This window comes from Microtus pennsylvanicus, chromosome 21 (genome assembly GCF_037038515.1).
Source record: "Microtus pennsylvanicus isolate mMicPen1 chromosome 21, mMicPen1.hap1, whole genome shotgun sequence".
In the NCBI taxonomy this organism is placed as follows: domain Eukaryota; kingdom Metazoa; phylum Chordata; class Mammalia; order Rodentia; family Cricetidae; genus Microtus; species Microtus pennsylvanicus.
In genome coordinates this window covers 36,408,037-36,429,505 of record NC_134599.1, presented here as the reverse complement: position 1 = coordinate 36,429,505, position 21,469 = coordinate 36,408,037, and the positions used below count along the sequence as shown (strand labels likewise).

Genomic DNA, 21,469 nt, shown 5'->3' with positions numbered 1-21,469 from the left:
ATGTCTACACCTGCTGGCACTCCCACACCTGCATAGTAAGGACATATAAAACCAAAAAAGTCAGATGCGGTTTACTTTTCACTCTGCACATGTGAAAATCCCTTCATCTACGCGTGTCCTCTACCACCAACACAAGTAATCCTCCAAAACTCACAACACAGGGCCACAGAAAGGCTGCACAAACCTGTCATCTCTCTTGCAGGAACCTGGGAACGATGCATGAAGTCTTACACTTACTAAATTGAAGGTGCTGGAGTGGCGGACAAACTGGTCGCCATCAGCCATGACCGACCCAGACACAGGAGGACAGAAAGCGCGTTGGTGGTGACGTCTCTCCCAGCAGACGGAGAACAGAACCAGAACCGTGACCCGACTGGAAGGGGCAGGGGGAAGTGGCAATCTTATTAGCTCCACTCACCTCTGCGTAGAAGTGCACTGATTTGCTGTCCGCCAGCTGTAGCTGGGACGTGAGCTCCGCTATCCTTGCCATGTAGTGGTTCTTGATTAGGTCTTCCCGGGACTCCACGTCTGGGACCTAAGCAGAACACAAACCAGAGGTTCCAGTGAGAACAGAGGTTCCAGTGAGAACGGTATTTCTAGCAGAGAAACCAAAGCCACACTTTACATCTCTTCACTGGAACCTCACAGGAGACAGCTCTCCGTCCCCTCAGAGGAACGCCAGACACGGCAGAAGAGCCCAGGCTTCCTCATCAGCAGCTGCTGGCCTATGTGGTGGAGCTCCCCAGAGAACAGCACTGCAGTGGAGAACCAGGAAGCCCATGGACCATGTCCTTAGACATCTGTTCACTCATTCCTGTTTTGTTTTGTTTTTTTGAAGTAGAGTGCTACCAAACTGAAATGCATAATCCTCCTGCATCAACCTCCCAAGTGCTTGGGTTACAGGTGTAAGCCATCACACACAGTCCTAATCAGCTTTTATCAGCCACAAACCTAAACTTTCAAAATCTCCACTTTCTGACTAACATAAACTCTTTAATTAGAAGAGAGCAGAGAATGGGGGAGTATTTATTGGAACCCCAGGCTTTTGTTGACACACAGTCATTATATATACAGTCCTGGGTTTTCGTTCACAAGTATAAATATTGCCGGTCCATTATTGGAACCCCTAGCTTTTGCTGACATACAGTCATTATATATACAGTCCTGGGTTTTAGTTTACAAGTATAAATATTGCTGGTCCAGTGGTGTGGGGAGTCCTTCTGTCTGTGTGTTGCTTTTATTGGTTAATGAATAAAGAAACTGCTTTCAGCCAATGGCTTAACAGAACACAGCCAGGCTGGAAAAGATATATAGAGAGAGAGTAGGCAGAGTTAGGAGAAGCCATGGAGCCACCAGAGGAGAAAGATGTGAGCAGCCAGCCAGAACCTTGCTGGCAAGCCATGAGCCTCGTGGAAAAATATAAAATAGAGGAATGGTCTAATTTAAGATATAAGAGCTAGCTAGCAGTGACTTAATAATTATAGCTTCTATGTGATTATTTCATGTCTTGGCAGCCGGGAACGAACAAACTGCCTCCCCAACAGCACTCCAAACTTCCGATCTTCTCCTTCCCCTCATTAGCCTCCATCATTCTCTAGATAGTCATAGAGAAGCTTTTCTGTATCTTTATAAAATCTAAGAAACCACAAATGGGAGAAAATGTTACATTTATCTTTATGAGCCTGACTTGATCTACTTCACATGATAATCTCTGGTTATATCCATTTTCTTGCAAACAATATATCATTCTTATGGCTTCATAAAATTCTGTTGTAAATACACCACATTTTGTCATTTCTCTGCTGGTGAACACCGAGGTTGACCACATGACTTGGCTACTCTGAACAATACCGCAATCAGCATCTAGTGTAAATACCACTGTGCTACGTTGACTCATGGTCCTGTGGAACCTCTAAATTTAGAACACCGGTTTTTCCACCCTTAAATTTTCTTCAGGAAAATGTAGTGCTCATAAACATACTAATAAATTAAACAAAATAGAACTGTTTAGGACCTTTGTTCCAGATTGGTCCAGACCAGTATTTTTCCTGGTTATACTAGCAATTACACATAATTGAGCCAAATTTAAAAATTCATGAAGCTCAGTATTACCTCTGAAATAAGTAAGTTAATGACAGACTCTACAAGTCTCCTAGGGCCATTGTGGCTGCACTAAGCGATGAGTTTGGCTGCTTCAGTTTTCCTCTACTGGTCACTTGCAGAACCATTATTTTCAGTTATTTCAAAATTCAAATATATAAGCCCAGGTGACAGGTCACACCAGATCTCAGCTCACTCACAGAAAGCACACAGGGAGGCCTGAGAAAACCTGCACTCTGTCAAAACTGTGGAAGTCGGCCACTGAGCAAGACACGTGCTAAGCCAGGCTCTAGGCTACCCTCTGTTGACGACAGCACAAAAGTACTGATGAGAGAAAATGTCACTTTCCTTGTAAGAATTGCCAAAACACACAGAGAGCTCCTACAGGACTCGTCCACAAGCACGTGCCACACAAGCACTAACCAGCAACATAATGCGGAGTGCACATACCTCACTGTCTGGCACTCTGGTTAAAACCCCAACCTAGAACATAAAGGAAAAGCAGCATTAGAAGAGAAGATACACATTTCAGACACAGAAGCTAACAGCCTATAGTGCGTTCTCTTCTTGGTCTGCACTGGTGCCCAGGCCATTGGTAATGCAGGCCAGATGGCTGTGGATGCTCAGCACGGCTTCTGCCAGGCAGCACAAACTGATGAGCAATGTCAAGTGCTCTATCGAAATGCTAAGTCACCCAACAAATCATCCAGGAGGGACAGGAAGGACAGGAGGGTGACCAACTTTGACACTACCACATCATTTCCAAAGCAGTCACACAGATGGTCCCATGGAGACCACAGTCATCAAACGAGGTGAATGGAACACAAATAAGCACTTTGTGTAAAAACTCAGAAGGAAAAAAAGCATACATAATATTATCAAGACATTAATAGACATTCATTTGAGACTTAAATACATATAACTTTAGATAAATTATACTACAACTCCATTTTTCTAAATTTTGCTTTTATAGATTAAGGCTCAAAAAACAGGACTGGGGGTGGCTCAGTGGTAGAGAGCTCGCTTCATACGCACAAGCCCTCGGTTCAGTCCTGACCACCATCACCCCTCAAAAAAAAGAAAAAGATGTCAAAAACAGGTGTGATTGCAGAATAACCTACTGATCGCCAGGCGGTGGTGGCGCACGCCTTTACTCCTAGCAGTAACTCTGTGAGTTCGAGGCCAGCCTGATCTATAAGAGCTAGTTCTAGGATGGGGTCTAAAACTACAGGGAAACCCTGTCATGAAAAACCAAATAATAATAATAACTCACTGATCATTTGGTTTGGCATAATCAAATATAACTATATTTGATAAGATAAAACACAAAGCTATGCCTAAGCCCCTTTATTTCTCCCACTCCTTACTCCCATACTTGAAAATGTGGTTCCACACAGAGTCCTTCAACGGGATAGTCAATAAATGGAAGGAATATTCTGACATGTGTTGTCTCAATATTTTCTCATGTTCCACTAACAAGAGTACAAACCAGTGCAATCTCGTTAGAACATATTTGGAAATGAAGATCAAAAACTTATAATATTCAAGAGAGGGGAGTGGAGAAAATGTATACTCAATAAAAAACTTATAATATTCATGTCTTTTGACTCTGTAGTTCTTTCTTTTCTTTCTTCTCTGTATAACAGCTCTGTATATCCTGGAACTTGCTCTGTAACCAGGCTGACCTGGAACTCACAGAGATCTGCCTGTCTCTGCCTCCCTAAGTGCTAGGAGTAAAGGCAGGTGCCACCACAACATGACATGTAGTTCTTTCTTAAGACAGTACTTTTAATTATGTCTATACATGTATTCCTATGTGTGGGTATATGTACCATGAGTTCAGTGCCCCCAAAGTTTAGATGAAGGCGTCAGATCCCTCAGAGACAGAGTTACAAGAGGCTGTGAACTGCCCGACCTGGGCACAGGGAACCAAATTCAGGTCCCCTACAAGAGCAGAACAAGTTCTATTTAGTAACTGTGACCCTAACCTAAGAGTGTACTCCAATCAAATCACCTGATATGTGGAAAAACATTGCATAAAAATGAGATGATAGGTAAGAGAGAAAAACATAACCTATGCTCAACCACAGGAATTAAGATGTGTTAGATGTGGATACTGTGGGGTCAGTGTCTACAGGGTCCGTGTGAATACTGTGGAGTCAATGTCTACAGGGTCTGTGTGCATACTGTAGGGTCAGTGTCTACAGGATCGGTGTGGATACTGTGGAGTCAATGTCTACAGGATCGGTGTGGATGCTGTGGGGTCAGTGTCTACAGGGTCCCTGTGGATACTGTGGGGTCAGTGTCTACAGGATCGGTGTGGATGCTGTGGAGTCAATGTCTACAGGGTCCGTGTGGATGCTGTGGGGTCAGTGTCTACAGGGTCCGTGTGGATGCTGTGGGGTCAGTGTCTACAGGATCCGTGTGAATACTGTGGGCTCAGTGTCTACAGGGTCCGTGTGAATACTGTGGGGTCAGTGTCTACAGGGTCCGTGTGGATGCTGTGGAGTCAATGTCTACAGGGTCCGTGTGGATGCTGTGGGGTCAGTGTCTACAGGGTCCGTGTGAATACTGTGGGGTCAGTGTCTACAGGGTCCGTGTGAATACTGTGGGGTCAGTGTCTACAGGGTCCGTGTGGATGCTGTGGGGTCAGTGTCTACAGGATCGGTGTGGATGCTGTGGGGTCAGTGTCTACAGGGTCCGTGTGGATGCTGTGGGGTGTCTACAGGGTCCGTGTGGATACTGTGGAGTCAATGTCTACAGGGTCCGTGTGGATGCTGTGGGGTCAGTGTCTATAGGGTCCATGTAGATACTGTGGAGTCAATGTCTACAGGGTCCGTGTGGATGCTGTGGGGTCAGTGTCTACAGGATCCGTGTGAATACTGTGGGCTCAGTGTCTACAGGGTCCGTGTGAATACTGTGGGGTCAGTGTCTACAGGGTCCGTGTGGATGCTATGGAGTCAATGTCTACAGGGTCCGTGTGGATGCTGTGGGGTCAGTGTCTACAGGGTCCGTGTGAATACTGTGGGCTCAGTGTCTACAGGGTCCGTGTGAATACTGTGGGGTCAGTGTCTACAGGGTCCGTGTGGATGCTGTGGGGTCAGTGTCTACAGGATCGGTGTGGATGCTGTGGGGTCAGTGTCTACAGGGTCCGTGTGGATGCTGTGGGGTGTCTACAGGGTCCGTGTGGATACTGTGGAGTCAATGTCTACAGGGTCCGTGTGGATGCTGTGGGGTCAGTGTCTATAGGGTCCATGTAGATACTGTGGAGTCAATGTCTACAGGGTCCGTGTGGATGCTGTGGGGTCAGTATCTACAGGATCGGTGTGGATGCTGTGGGGTCAGTGTCTACAGGATCGGTGTGGATGCTGTGGGGTCAGTGTCTACAGGGTCCGTGTGAATACTGTGGGGTCAGTGTCTACAGGGTCCGTGTGGATGCTGTGGGGTCAGTGTCTACAGGGTCCGTGTGGATGCTGTGGAGTCAATGTCTACAGGGTCCGTGTGGATGCTGTGGGGTCAGTGTCTACAGGGTCTGTGTGGATGCTGTGGGGTCAGTGTCTACAGGGTCCGTGTGAATACTGTGGGGTCAGTGTCTACAGGGTCCGTGTGGATGCTGTGGAGTCAATGTCTACAGGGTCCGTGTGGATGCTGTGGGGTCAGTGTCTACAGGGTCCGTGTGAATACTGTGGGGTCAGTGTCTACAGGGTCCGTGTGGATGCTGTGGGGTCAGTGTCTACAGGGTCCGTGTGAATACTGTGGGGTCAGTGTCTACAGGGTCCGTGTGGATGCTGTGGGGTCAGTGTCTACAGGGTCCGTGTGGATGCTGTGGGGTCAGTGTCTACAGGGTCCGTGTGAATACTGTGGGGTCAGTGTCTACAGTCTCTGATAACACAATATGCATTAACCTTATGCTGAAACCTAAAATTTGTATCAATGAGATATAATTTTATAGAAGAAATTTAGTAGTAATATTTATCCAGGATAATGCCATCGATTTTCTTCTTTTTTACTCTCCTGTTATTTTTAGTTACCTCTAATGAACACAGTTAATTTTTATATATAACATAATTTAATCACAAAGTCTACTAATTTAAGCAATGTTTTTAATTAAAACAAAATGTGAACATTTGCATGGCTCTGTATTTTTTCCTTCTTGAGATTATTATCTTTTTTTTAGAATAATGAACCCATGGTTACATAGTTGAATTCAGTGCTGAATATTTTAATGAAAATAATTGACATTTGGCCTCTGAAATGGTACAGGGCTTCAAACAGTCAATTTATATTGGTATTGCTTATTTGGCCTTAAAGTGACCTCTTGGATTGAAGGCTTCATCCTTTTTGAATCAACTGACTGTGAACCAGGCAGGCTTGCTTCTCTCACTCAAGATAACGGCAAGGCAAGGTGGGTTCACCCTCAGCCACAGCTATGGACTGAGCGCTCTGTGTTCACCTAAGCGAGGGCAGAGGATACTTTTTTAAAAAATGCTGGAAACAGAAACAGCAAAGTCGGAAAATGGTCTCTTAACCTCGCTGTCTGCACACAGGGGCAGGGCCAGGCCCTCTGGGCAGGGAGAGAGACGTGCATGGGCAGACTCTTCTCTTCGACTCCTGAGCAGATTTAAGACCCACCCGTGCCACCTCTACTGTGACATCCTCCTCCACCGACTGACCTTCCTGGGATTTCACAACACTCTATAGTAAGGCTAGGGAAGCTCATGTGAGATGGAAATCAGCTGAGGGCAGGAATATTCCACCATGTACAACAGTGTGTGAACAGAGGCGGCACCGGCCGTTCTCTAACTTGGAATATAAAGACAGCATCTGAAATAGCAGTTTAATTCCAATTAGATTTAAACTCGAGAGTCAAAGAGCAGGAAAGAGCAGCTGCAGAGAGGAGATGGCACCACAGTGATGGGGTGGTGAGTCAGCAGACAACCGGGCAAAAGAACAGTCGCAAAGGCAGGAGGGGGAAATGCAACCAAGGGTGTCAGAGAGCGGGATTCAGTTTGGTTTACCCAGGGGAAATGAGCACAATTCGGCTAGAAGGACAGGTTCCAAGGGCCTTGAATGCATAACAGATGAACTGAATTCTACAGATGCCGCCCAGGAGCTAGAGAGCGCATTACCAACCAGACGCTAGGGAAAGCACAGGTGGCACTTGAGAAGCAGGTGGGGAAAGAACCTTTCAGAGGTGATGGGCAGGAACAGAAGACAATGCAGTGTGCACACACACTAACTGAACACCCTTCTTAAAACAAGAGCAACTTCCAAATGCACCAGCCCCCAGTAAAGTTGCCGTGAGGGTTCAGTGTGGTTCAGGACTAAAGGATCTTCACATCCCTGGGAATTCTCGTTTACATGCGGGAAAAGTGTTTACCATTATGGGGTTCGAGGAAAAAATAGGCCTAGGATTTCAGCCACTGATATCGCCACCAAGTACACTAGTTTCCAACACCATCTCCTCAGAAAGCCAAGCAGACACAGATCGAGAGTGGCCTCTGTGAGTTGTTCTGCTTCCCCTCATCTTCAAGAGCCAAAGGGACAATGCCTCCAGTTTCACACCCCTACAATCCCATCCAAGGACAGACCGAGATAACACACTCCCACGTTTGCAGGTCCAGTCTGGAAATTATTATGGCAATTCCTGCCGCAACTAGCGGCATAACTTCTGGACCAGTCTGGTGCCATGGATACTTCCCGACCATCACCAACGCCAAGGCCAGCACAAGTATAAGTGAAAGGAAGGAATGGATCTGGGGGGGAGGGTATCAGACAGTGGAGAACAATCAGACGGCAGGGAACAGTCAGGCAGTCGGGAACAGTCAGACAGTGGGGAACCATCAGACAGTGGGGAACAGTCAGACAACGAAGAACAACCAGACAGTGGGGAACAGCCAGATAGCAGGGAATAGTCAGACAGTAGGGAATGGTCAGGCAGTGGAGAACAGTCAGACAACAGGGAACAGTCACACAGTGGAGAACAGTCAGACAGTGGGGAACAGTCAGATGCTGGGAGACAGTCAGACCCATTGATGAGGCTGACTCTGGAAGTGGCTCACTTCAGTAACTTGAGGGTGACTAGGGCTGCCACACTGCCCAACAATTCTTGGACAGATTTTAAATTCTGGTGTTTGTTGGATGTTTCGTCCATCTATCTGCTATCTAGATTCAGTAAAAACATGCTACCTTTGCTTTACCATTCTATATATACATTTTTTCCTGAACAATCTAAAGGAAAGCTACAGACCAGCAAGATGACTCAGAGGGTAAAGGCATTTGGCAATAGTCCCACATGGTAGATGGTCAGAACCTCCTTCTCTATCCCAGCTCTGAACACTTACACACGATAAGTAAAACATAATAAAAATAAAAGTAACACTGACTTTATAATATCTTATCCTAAAAACCCTGAACAGATCTCTGATGTAGAAGCTCTACATTAGGAGTCACAACTCCTTTGGGTATCAGATGTTTACATCACGACTCATAGCAGCAGCAAAACTGCAGTTACGAAGTAGCAATGAAGTAATATTGCGGTTGGGGTCACTCCAATGTAAGGAACTGTACTAAAGGGTCACAGCATTAGAAAGGTTGAGAACCGCTGCTCTGGAATTTACAATGCCACAGCCACACCTAAAAAGACAAGTCCTCTGGGGTCTGGACACTGCTGAGACACGGAGAGACCTGTGCATGCCTTGGGAGTAAAAGCAGGCCTGTATACCTGTCACGCATGTGCCCCACTGGATGCAGGTAAGTTGAGACACACTGCATAGTGGTGGCATCAGTGAGCCAGCCAGCTAGCGATCCTGGTGATCCTGTGGTGGTGCCACAGCTCTTCTCCACTCCTCATCCGCTCAGACTGCTCTGACGCTGGCATCTCCCCTCTCTGATTTCTCATTTCCTTCCTTCCTTCCTTCCTTCCTTCCTTCCTTCCTTCCTTCCTTCCTTCCTTCCTTCCATCCATCCTTTTTTTCTTTTTTCCTTTTTTAAGACAGGGTTTCTCTGTGTAACAGCCCTAGTTGTCCTGGAACTCCTCTGTAAACCAGGCTAGCCTGGAACTAGTAGAGACCACCCGCCTCTGCCTCCCAAGTGCTGGGATTAAAAGTGTGAGCCACCATTACTGGGCAGATTTCTCTTTCTCTTGACTTTCCTTTATTTTTTCTTAATTATAAGAAGAGTATTGTAACTAGAAAACTTTGTAAAAAAAAAAATAGTCGTGAATTCTGTAATGCCAAGAGACCTTTTTCTTTATCTTCTAGGAGAGCTGTTTCTTTACCTTCTAAATGCAACAGTTAAAAGAAGGCAGGGCATGTGAGGCTGAGACCTTCCACCCATGACCCCTGACGGAAAGAGTGCCTGAGTGGTTGTTTGTTACACACGTTGCGAGTTTGCACTTTCTGGGAAACAGTATGAAATTCTTTTAAAGTGGCACTAATGGTCTTTCTAGAAGAGTTAGGTAATTGCAGGGTTGGAAATTTAGTTCACCTAGCAAGTGCAAGGCTAACCCTGGGTCCTCTGAGCAGAGAAGATGGGGGCAGGGTAAAAATTCCAAAACAAACCAAAAAAACAAGGTAACTAGAAAGTTAGGTGTTGGTCTTTGGTTGGAGACACAACAGAACTTCATCTAGGAACTGTTTTCAAAGAGAAGCAGAATCATCCTAGATTTGACTTACTAGATTTCACCAGAAACACGGCTCTGGCCACGTGGAATTTAGCGGAGTTACTTTCTGAAGGAGACAAGCTTCCTTTATTGAAGGCACAGGGAAACTGGCATGTAATTTAGAAGGGCTTGTCTGCGTCTCCCAAATTCACCCAAATGGGATTAGGAGGAGGCGCCCTTGGGAGAGGGCCTACTGCACATTTACAAAACCGAGACCAAGGTGGCCAGTGTCAACATGATCACATGTCACTTGACTGGAAAGGCAGCTGACAGTGACCCAGGAAGTGCGCCCTGGAGAGACACCAGCTCTTGGACTTCCCAGCCTCCTGCTGTGTCTGCTGTTTTGTTAGGGGGAGGACTGGAACAACTGGGTCTGAGACAAACTGCAGGCAAGGGTGAGCAGGAGGACACTCACCAGGCTGGTGCTCTGCAAGGGCTCTGCCGGAACCTTGGCTGCACCTTCCTCCTGGCAGGGAGCAATGGCTGCAGCGGCATTTTCCTGGGCCAGCTGCACACCGCTCGTACTCCGCAGCCTGTCTGCCATCCGCTGGTTTTCCTTCTCCAGCTTGATTCTGGCTAGCTGTGCTTCTAACATCCAATGCTCTTTTTCCTGCTCCAGTTTAGAAATCTTTTCCAAACTCTGTTGAACCTTAAAAAGTAAAAGTATTTTCAGTCTTAGAGAATGAGAGACACAGACCGCAGTGGGGGCTGTAAAAACAATAAAGACTAATGCTGGACAATATTGAACACCAAATGTGAACAACCCTAAATTAAAAAACTGAGCCAACCATTTAAAAATCTGTAGCCATCAAAGGATTTCATGGCAGACAGCTCAGGCAGGAAGTGTGGATCTGAGTTTGTTGCCTGGAACTCATGTTAACAAACAGCCTGGAAGTGGAACTGGACGTTACAATCCCAGCTCTGCAGGGGTGAAGACAGGTGGGGCCTCAAAGACCTCTGTAGTTTACACGGTGGGTTCCAGGCCAGTGAGAGAGAGCTCTCTCTCGGGAGGGGGGGGGGATGTGGACAGTGCCTAAGAAATAGCAGGAGTGCAAGGCTCCTGACCTCCATGGGCCTGCACGGACAGTGAAAAAGGAGTTCAAGAGAAGGCTATGGAAAGCATCCAACTCAGACGTGTTCCCTAGATACAGGAAGAATCCTTTGTGCATAGTTATGCTTCTGTGAGACTCAAATAGAAAATAGAATTCCTGAAATTCAAGAAATAGACACCAAGGCAGAAAACAACAAAAGCAGAAACAAAGAATCAGAGAAGCACTGGAATAAACTCCGACACAGCCACGGCTTGTCCCGGGTGCCAAGCAGTCTCCCACTTTACTAACACTCAAAGAACAAAGCACAAAGCTGGGTGTTTGGGGGACGTGGGAGCTTTCTTCAGGAGTGACGGATGCAAGTCAGGCCTAAAGAGTACACGGGCGCTACACAGCAGGAAGCAATCCGTGGTGTCAGAGTGCAGGGCAAGGGACAACCACAGTCACAGAGGGGTCTGCGGAAGGAGTTCCTGCGGCACACCTGACACAGTGAAGCATGCACACACACACAGTCTTTAGAACTGGTTACATTAGCGTGTATATTTGTAAAAGCTGTGGTATGCATTAGTGATTTGTATAGTTTTCTGTACGCTATACTTTTCTTTAAACAGTAATTTCGTGGTTGGAGAGCTGCCTCATCTGGAGCACAGGACCTGTATTTGGCTCTCAACACCCACATCAGGTGCCCATGAAGGCCAGAAGAGGACATCGGATCCCCTTGGACTAGAGTTACAGACAGTTGTGAGCTGTAACATGGGAGCTGGAAATTGAACCAGGGTCCTCTGAAAAAACAACCAGTATGAACCACAGTGGTACTCTGGAAAAGTAGCCAGTGTTCTTAATGACTAAGCCATTTTTTCCAGTCCTGTAAGGAGTGTTACCACAAATTAAAAATAAGTCACATGTTAAAGTTATTTAAATAAATCTGTCAAAATCTAAATCGATACCAGTTTATACTAATATTTGAAAGAAATGGTACCTTTCATGAAACTTACTTCCCCCAACACAACTGACCAACAAATGGAAATAACCCGACGAGTCTCCACCCTCTCCTTCTACTCCTCAATATTTCTGACATCAGTTTGTAGTGCTGCTACTCAGCACTGACTATGGCAATGAAGTCAAGATGACCTAGAGTTCAATGACTATGCTTATGGTCTTTATCTCAGCACTGACTATGGCAATGAAGTCAAGATGACCTAGAGTTCAATGACTATGCTTATGGTCTTTATCTCTGTAGGAAACAGTCGCGTCTTAAGTGTCACACACAGACATTTCATTCTGATGCCTTAATGGGCTACTCTTTACTCTAGATACATTACAAACCATCCACTTCTGCTTTTTACCAAACTCCATGCTGTTCCTGGTGCCATACCTGCTGTGCGAGGCCTTCCCGACTCTCAGTGGAGCTGAGAAGAACCCGGCGGTTTGCCACTGCTTCCCAGTAAGGCACAGAGTCTGCAAGAGGCTGGGGAAAAAAAAAAACACTTAAGTCATTAAAGGGTCCTACACACAAAACAAGAATGCTGAGTTGGGTGTGATCACAGACTAAGAGGCTTACCAACATAGACCATTTATTATGTGTGAAAAGAAACACCTTTATTATGTATGAAAAGAAAAACGCATTTTTATAAGGAGAACAAAGAGAGGACATTTGTCATAGCAACTGCACTCCTCTTCAACTCAAACTATGCACTTGTTCCAAAGCAAGGGTGGAGGCAGGAAGAACACACAGAGGCAGACAATGCAAATGGAAATCTGCTCAGTGAAGAATGGAAGGTATAACCGTCTCTGAACATCATCTGATGGTCAAAAAAAGCAGGTGCTTCTTCCACATATTAATCATGATCAATTTGAGATGATATAAACTCAGATAAAAAACATTTAAAAAATATTTAAAGAAAATATGTTTCTATAATCTTGAGAAAAGGGCTTTGGCTGATAATGACCACAACAAAAGAAAAAGATCTACTGGGAAAAAAAAGAAAAAAGGAATTAAAATAAAAAAAAAGACAAAAAAACAGGAAAAAGACCTGTTGAATGATAAACAATATAAAGATCAAAACTTGTAGGGTGGTGACTGGCTCAGTGGGCAAAGGCACTTGCTATCAAGGCTGACAACCTGAGTTCGATCCCAGGGACCTACGTGGTGGAGGGAGAACACTCCTCAGATTGTCCTCAAAGTTCTACATACATGCCATTGCATGTGCACGCTGCTGCCACTTGCACCCATTCGAAATATGTAAAATTTTAAATTTTTTATTCTAAAAAAAATACCATACCAAAATGGTAGAAAATATTTTCTATATAAACACAATTTAAATTCTTAATATATGGATGGTATCCAGGAGAGGCAGTGATGGACATGTCCTTGACACATCACATAATGTAAGAAACTGTCAAAGAATAAATTTAAAATAGTCTTTAGAATTCTTACTAATAGGGAACTCTTCCAATTCTAGCCAGAAATATTTATTTTAATAGACAGCTTCAACAGACAGCAGATAAGACGAACGACAACCGTGGAAAGCTACCCTACCTGACTAGTCAACAAGACATGCACATTAAAACAACAGTAGGAAACCGCTCTCTAAACCACACAAATACTGAGCTTTTGTATAAACAAGTGACAGTCCTAAGTGTAGTCTGGAGCACTGAATTTACAGTAGAAAAAAATGAGATAAATTTGAAATTTCTTTTAAATACAGTAAGAATATGTGGTCACTGAAAAAAAATCAGAAAATGCAGGAATACATTATTTTGCTCCAAATCTTACCACTCATGTGACTCTTCCCTTTGTTAGACAATGTCTAAATGAAAAAAATTGACTGTACTACATGTGCACATAGACTGTGAAACCAAAACGTATCTCTGCTTGAATTTATTCTTTTAGAAGCTGTCACCGCCTAATGCATTGTATCTAGTACACACCCACACAAACACACACACACCCACACACAACACACATATGAATGCTATAAACCACTATTAATGACTGCAGGCATGTGCCACTATCCCTACCTGATGGTCATTATTCTATTGTCTCTCTGGTATTTCATTCTATGAATGTGTAATGGTTTAGCCATTTCACTGCTGGTGAGTGTATAGGCTCTTGCCTGGTTTTCACTGCTGTATGCAATGCCACATGTAGTGAGTACAGTTTGTGTTTTAGAGTTCCAACTACAAGATACATATAAACATTATTAAAGCAGAACACTCCAGGTAATTATCCCTAATCTCAGGCTTAATTCAGGGGTAATCGTAAGTATCAGCTTGGTATGTATGCCCGGGCCCTTTGCCATTTATAAACATCTCAATAAATCTATGCACATTGTATAGAATTCCTTGTCGTTATTTTCTTAAACCTAAGTTCTACTGTACAATTTGCTTTTTGCATCCAGAATGTTTTAGGGATCTGTCTGTCACTTGTATGTGGTGCCCACTGTATTGCTGTTTGACTGAAGCATAGAGCTTTAGACTATGGCTGCTTCATGGTTCATTTAGGTTTCCTTTGACTGATGAGCACTGAGAGGCCAATTCTGGCTTTCACCATTAAAGTAACACTGTCGCAGCCCCTGCAAACATCTTTCAGGCACATGTGTAGACCACTAAGAAGTCGAATGCTAAAAGCCACCAAGTTTTCGTGTTTATAGTTCTCCCGCTCCATCTCTTCCGGGGTCAGCCCTAGCCATGTGCCAGGTATCCTGCCTGGCACCCCAGAGTTGTCTAACATGTCTTTATGACTGATTCGCCAGAAGGGAATTGCTGATTGAAAGTCTGTGAATGCTTCCAGTGTCCCAAAAGGAAAACAGAAAAAGACATACATGCAGTGGTGCACCAGTCCACACAAGATGCAAAAAGTAAATTAAGTACATAGATGACTATCAACAGCAATACACCAACCTTTCTCAAAGCCTTCATGTAGGCAGCAGCTTTCTTCTTGTACTGGAGCATGCACGCAGCTGAAAGGGGACTAATGAATCCACTGGCTGTCTTGGGCCCATAGCTCAATGAAGCAATGAAATAGTCCACGTTGTTGCTGAAGAAAGATGCAATCTAAACACAGCATGACAAGAAAACATTCCATTTTCCAACAGTGATCTAACATATATACCTAACAGTTCTGCAGTGGTTCAAATGAGAATGGCCCACACAGGTTCATATGTATGAATGTTTGGTCCCAGTGAGTGGAACTATTTGGGAAGGATGAGTAGGTTTGGCCCTGTTGGAGAAGTGTGGACTTGTTGAAGGAGAAGTGTCACCAGGAGTGGCTTTGAGGTTTCTAAAGTCTGTGCCAGGCCCAGTCTCTACCTGCAACTTTCGGATCAGATGTAAGCTCTCAGCTATTGCTCCAGCACCACCCCTAACCCCACCTCGATGATTGTACTCTGAAACTGTAAGCATACCCCTAGTGAAATGCTTCCTAAATTGCCCTGGTGCTTCATCACAGCAATCTGACCTTGACTAAGAAAATTGCTCAAGGCAGTTTCAACACCTGCCCAAAGCCTGCACCTATTTATTTGGAAATACCTTCACAATTTGTGATACAAAGAAGACACCAGTAAACACAAGATGACTTCAGAGGTGCCCTCTCTGTTTACTTCCTGTTCCTCTGTAAGTGACCTACTGGCTTTCTTTTTAAAAGACAGGCTTTCACTACGTAGCTTTGGGTGGCCTAGAACTCACTATGTAGACCAGGCCAGACTTGACCTCACAGAGATCCACCTGCTTCTGTCTTCAAAGTGCTGGAATTAAAGGGATGCACCATGCCCACCTGTAGGTGTTTCTTCTAAACTATAACTTCTGTACTGATCTCAAGCCATCTTTGTGGGGGTTTTTTAGCTTTGAATATCTCCTATTCCAACAGAAAGATATGACATGAGCATCTTAAACACATAATCTCTACATAAACTTAGTTGTGTAAAATCTTAACTTGTTAATCATAAATAGAACAGAAAACAAGACTAAAAACGCAGATTCGTGTCATTCCCAGATGTAGCATTGTGCAGTCTATGTAACAGCTACAAAGAACCATGATGGCAATTTTGCTGAGCCAGATTTTGAACTTAGCAGTGCTATATGAAGTGGTGATATAAAGAAAATACCTGACTAAATATCCTTGCTATAAAAAGAAGTCCTGGGTACACTAGCAGGTGTTTAATCTTGGTAAGTGTGTGATTTTTGAGTGTTCTACCTTGACAAGCATTGCTCAAAACTAAGCACCCAAACTCTAATTGTCTCAGGTTTTATTTTTTATTAACCTTTTACAGCATCAAGTAAACCTCAAGGTTATCTACGATATGGCCCATGTGATTGAACATTTAGTAACAGCTGGCAGTGTTGGGAGAGGTTGTAGAACCTTCAGGGTATGGGGTCTTGTTAGAGGAAGCAGCCCCTGGGGAGGGCCTCATGGTAACACCCCTGCTAGTCCCTGCAGGTCTCCTGCCTCCTGACTGCAAATGTCATGTCACCAGTTCCACGTGCCTTCCACGTGCCTCGCCGCCACGGATCCACCATGGAAGATTTATCACCTCAAACCCAGAGGCAAATTCAGTAATAGACATTCCAAAGTGGACAGGGGAAAGACCCAAGAGGCCTCAGCGGTACACAAAGAACTCCAGGCAACTAAGGAATGCTCCCAGGGGAGAAATGGTCCCCCAGGGAAGAGCACACCCACTGGTCATCCAATCCCAAACAGTCAGCCCTGAACACACGTATGAGTAGCGCTACACAGACTGAGTGCTGTGGGAATCTTCCTGCAATAAGGACCCTGAGAGATGAGATGTCACCGGTGGTCAGAAGCCAGGACAGTTCCTGCCTGACAGGCTTCAGTGCCAAGTCCAGTTTGCATTTCCATTTTATACTCTAAACCCCACAAAGTGGGAAGTTTTCACAGAAGAATACACGGCTGTCAGCAGGTTGTTACGGACAACCACCCATTGTTTCAGCTGTTTCTCCAGGTCACTCTGTTCTCCATAGCAAGTGAGGTCAAGCTTGGAGAAAGGACAGTGCAAGCAGTACTTTATGTACTTACTAAATAAACCAATAAGTCAGTATCTATTAATTGGCCTTTTCTACCTTATTCTACTTTATAAGCAGATTATACTTACGGATATATATGCATGTATCAATAATTAATGGAAAAATGAGGCCATGAATGTGAAAGAGAGTAAAGAGTTGTATATAAAGGGTTTGGAGGGAGGAAATGGAAGAGAAAAGCGATATAATTATATTATAATCTCAAAAATAAGAGAAATAATGAAAAAATAAACCTCCTCTCCATTTAATTGCTTCTTTCAAGCCATTTGGTCACAGATATGGAAACTATCGAATACAGGTAGTGTTCAGTAAAATCAGTGCTTAGGGCTAGGGAGATGACTTGGGGTAAAGGGTTCACTGCCAGGCCTGACAACCTGAGTTCCACCTGCAGGGTCCAGACAGTAGAAGGGAAGCCTTACTCACGCTGACCTTCCCAGCTGTGCATAGCATGAATGCTACCAGCCAAATAAAAATAACCTTTTCTTTTATAAATTAGTACTCAAAAATCTTGGGTTACAAATTGTGTGTGTGTTTATTTGTGTTTATTGAGAAAGCCATAGAGAAGTATTTAGGGAGAGGGAGGATACCAACGGTGGGGAAAGGAGGGTGGGTAAGAGGGGAGTGGGGTACAAACAAGCAAAGCACAATGACAGATGTGTAAGAAATACCATAAGAAACCTGCTGCTTTGCATATAAAGTAAAAAATTGAAAAATACTTTGAATGGTTTAGAAAAGCAGTGAGTGACTCACTGATTCACCACAATGTTGAACAGTCGCTGCCACAGTATTTTAAACACTGTATAGATGATTCAACTGAACTGGGGGAAATGTTTAGAAATGGAAGAAAAGTAGATGCTGTTTAAAGAAAAAAAAGAAAGACAGACAAACAGACAAGACCTTAAGGTCTGGGGACATAGCACAGTGGCAGAGGTTCAGTCCTGGAGTCCTCTCTGCCACACACACACATAGACCTTAGAGTCCACGATCCTTTCACAGATCAACATTCTCATTGCTTTCTCAAAGGAGCACATGAAAGAGCTGAACCTAAGTCAGGATTAGCCAGGCACAATTACCTTCCCGGCTCCATTTGTTAGCGCCACCGCTGACGACAGGATGCAGTCGTTAGTCGTTACCAGCTTCTGTGTAGCTGTTGGAAGTTCATGCTCTATGGACGCCTTCTGACTATAGTGTTTGGAAATGTCTATGGAAAAAAACAACAATGAGATGCAAACACTACTATTCACATACAGGCTGCATACAGCCAGCCAGTCTGCTCCATTCTCACAGCCAGACTTCCAGTTTAGTAAGTGCACTTGAAAGCAATGATACCATGTATCAAGACTGTGCCGCATCAGCTGGTCACAAAGTGAATAGGAAGTGGTGTGTGTGTGTGTGTGTATGTGTGGTGGGGGGGCATGGCACAGCATGTAAGATGTACGTGGAGATCAGGTGATGGCCTGAAACAGTAGTCAGTTCTCTCCTGTTACCCTGTGGATCCTAGCAATCAAGCTCATAGGGTCATTTCTGGTGATGAACACTTTCACCACTGAGTCATTGTGCCAGTCCTCAATTACATTTTAATTCCACATTAAAAAACAAAACACATTTTGATAACTCCAAAGGGAGTGGCACTATCAGGAGGTGTGGTCTTGTTGGAGGAAATGTGTCACTGTATAGGTGGATTTTGAGGGTTCATAAACTCTAGCCATACCCAGTGTCTCCATTCACTTCCTGTTGCCTGCAGATCAAGATATAGGACTCTCAGCTCCAGCACCATGTCTGCCTGCATGCTGCCATGTCCCACCATGACGATAATGGACTGAACCTCTGAAACTTTAAGCTGGTCCTAATTAAATGTTCTCTTTTATAGAGTTGCTAGGGTCATGGTGTCTCTTCACTGCAATAAAGCCCTGACTAAGACAGCTCCAGTGCTTTCTTTTTACACTAACAACCTGCCAACCTGACTTTCCTCCCTGTGTTCAAATTAGATCAAGCACTTATAATTCCTGAAAAAGCAGGAAGTAGAGAGTTGCAACAAAAGGTTCCAGGGGCTGGAGAGAAGGCTCAGAGGTTAAGAGTACTGGCCACTCTTCCAGAGGTCCCGAGTTCAATTCCCAGCAACCACGTGGTGGCTCACAACCATCTATAATGATCTAGTGCCCTCTTCTAGCATGCAGACAGAACACTTATTTATTTATTTATAATAAATAAATAAATCTTTAAAAAACCAAACCAAACCAAAACAAGGTTCCACCAGGCATTGTGACACAGGACTGTAACTCCATACTTAGGAGGATGACGCAGGGTCACAAATTTGAAGCCAACCTAGGCTGTGGGATACGACTCTGACCAAAATAAAATGAATAAAAACACCTAAATAAAAACAAACGATGCTTCTGCTAATGTCTGTTAATATGACACAACCCTCTTCCCAGCACGGGAAGGAGACGAAACTATAACCCCAGCCTTATAACCACTTCCCAGCATTGGAGGAGGAGACTGCTTGTTCCTTCATGTTTCCCACTTTTCTTTCTTATGTTCATTCTCAAGAGTAGAAACAAGCTTGAAAATTTCATAATGGAACTTATTATTTGGTACACTAAACTAAAAAAAGTGAAACAAATAAAAAGAAAAGAAACAAGTGGCCACACCAAGGAGCCAAGGAGGCCCCAACTCTCCCACAATCTCTATCAGCTCTTGAAAAACAAGAAAAATGATGTGCTTTGTCCTGGATCACTCAGCATCATCTTGACCTCAGAAAATGCACAAACAAAGCATGCTAATGATTTTAAATCTTTCTACGGTTCTTAGAACATAACTACTGAATTAGAATAGCAATATAAGTAAAATAAGGATAGTATGACATTCCAAACTTGAGGAGGGCATTAATCATGCCCCTTACACATCATACAAAACACTTTTATATTTTAAAAATTTATTTCCTATAAAAATAGTCACTAGCTATCAACAGTGCAATGACCCCTCCAGACGCCTGAGCTGATGCCCTTCAAACAGCTCCTGCATCTTTCCCCTTCCCCACAGTTCAAAAGGGAAGAGGAGGAGGGGATAGGGCATTTAGAAGCAACAAAGAGTTATGGACTGATTACTCAGAAGCACTCAAGAAGTGTAAGAGAAGCCTTAAAAGGCTTGGGAGGCAGAGGCAGGTAAATCTCTGTGAGTTTGAGGCCAGTCTGGTTTACAGAGTGAGTTCCAGGGCTGCCAAGGCTACACAGAGAAATGCTGTCTCAAAAAAACTTAAAAAAAAATAAAAAAAATAAAAACAGACTTCTCCTAACCCTTTAGCCAACTATTTAGGCCAGAACCAAATAAAAACTGAGCAAGACCTTAAAATAGATATTTATTTATATTCTAGAACTCAGATCCTCATGCCTCTACTCTTAGTGTTGGAGTTAAAGGTGTCAACCACTATTCCTAAGATTTTTAGTTCTTAAAGTTATGCTCAACAAGACCAGATTTAAAACAGGCCTTTTAAATACCGAAATAGGAGCTTGGAATGCCGCTTAGTATTAGAACACTTAAGTACCATGTACAAGGTTCTGGGTTCAATCCCCAGCACCGAGCATCGACAGCGAGAGGACGCTCAGGAAACACTGGGCAGGTGTGCACGACTGTAGCCCAGCATTCCAGAGGCAGAGGCAGGATGGCCACAGGCTTTCCTGAACTACACAGAGCACCCACTGGCCAACGCTGCACTGAGACTGTCTCAAAAAGATGATGAGCAAACACTCACAGGATAGTGATGCTCTAGTGCACTCCTGGCCTCCGTTTCCTTAATCCTTTATGCTTGAGCCCTGACAAGTACGGTAAATTTTGATGAGTGCCCCTAAACAGCACATTTGGTATGATCCAGCCACACCCCGTGTCAAATCCCATGAAGCACTGAGCATGGGGTCCTCTCTTTCACAGTGAAGCAGACGGCAGAGCCATGTAACCCCAAGGCTGCTAAGCCTTTCTGGGGTCTGTAACCCTTGGCAGGTAGATCTGAAAAGGAAGGTTTCCACGGATGTAGGTTCTGGTTCAAGGCTCACCTTTCATGACGTCATGAAACCCATGCAGAGCAGCGCCAACATTTGTTAAGACAGAAGTGTAGTTTGTCCGAAGGAGCCCATCCGGCTCTGTACCTAGAAAAGCCAGTTACAAGCCATATGAGCACTTCTCCAGAAAGCTGACGGCTCACCCTCTCCCTCTGTTCTGGGGGCCACAGAGAATGAAGTTTGCTTATAATATGTCTGAAATAATGGCTTTCCAAACCTTTGCCGATACAGTCACAAATGGTGGTAATGAATACAGGCACATTTAACTTATATGCATCTCCCAGGCACAAAGAAGACCAGTTAAACGGATCAGCAGGTGAAGGCACCGCTGTCAAGCCTGAAGGCCTGAGTTTGATCCCAGAATTCCTGAGAGTGCAGAAAACGATTCCTATGTGTTGTTTTCTGATCTCCACACAGTGTGGCAGAAACACGCTTACACCTCATCCCACATACACAAATGCATAACTACACACATCCTGTACATGTATGTGCATGCACACGTGTGCGCACGCACGCGCGCACACACACACACACACTCTACACTACACTGAACTCACACACAC

The 21,469-nt window shown here is 44.3% G+C and overlaps 1 protein-coding gene across 1 annotated transcript in view; it reads right to left on the bottom strand.

Moving 5' to 3' along the window:
• Positions 1 to 21,469, bottom strand: part of Ppp1r21 (protein phosphatase 1 regulatory subunit 21) — a 61,744-nt gene that overhangs the window by 6,524 nt on the left and 33,751 nt on the right. Inside the window, exons 13-19 of the mRNA XM_075955168.1 lie at positions 20,901 to 20,993; positions 17,925 to 18,052; positions 14,716 to 14,868; positions 12,188 to 12,280; positions 10,179 to 10,412; positions 2,551 to 2,583; positions 419 to 535 (exon numbers count right to left, since the gene is read on the bottom strand). Of these exons, the coding sequence (XP_075811283.1) occupies positions 419 to 535; positions 2,551 to 2,583; positions 10,179 to 10,412; positions 12,188 to 12,280; positions 14,716 to 14,868; positions 17,925 to 18,052; positions 20,901 to 20,993 (851 nt within the window). The remainder of the gene's footprint in view (positions 1 to 418; positions 536 to 2,550; positions 2,584 to 10,178; positions 10,413 to 12,187; positions 12,281 to 14,715; positions 14,869 to 17,924; positions 18,053 to 20,900; positions 20,994 to 21,469) is intronic.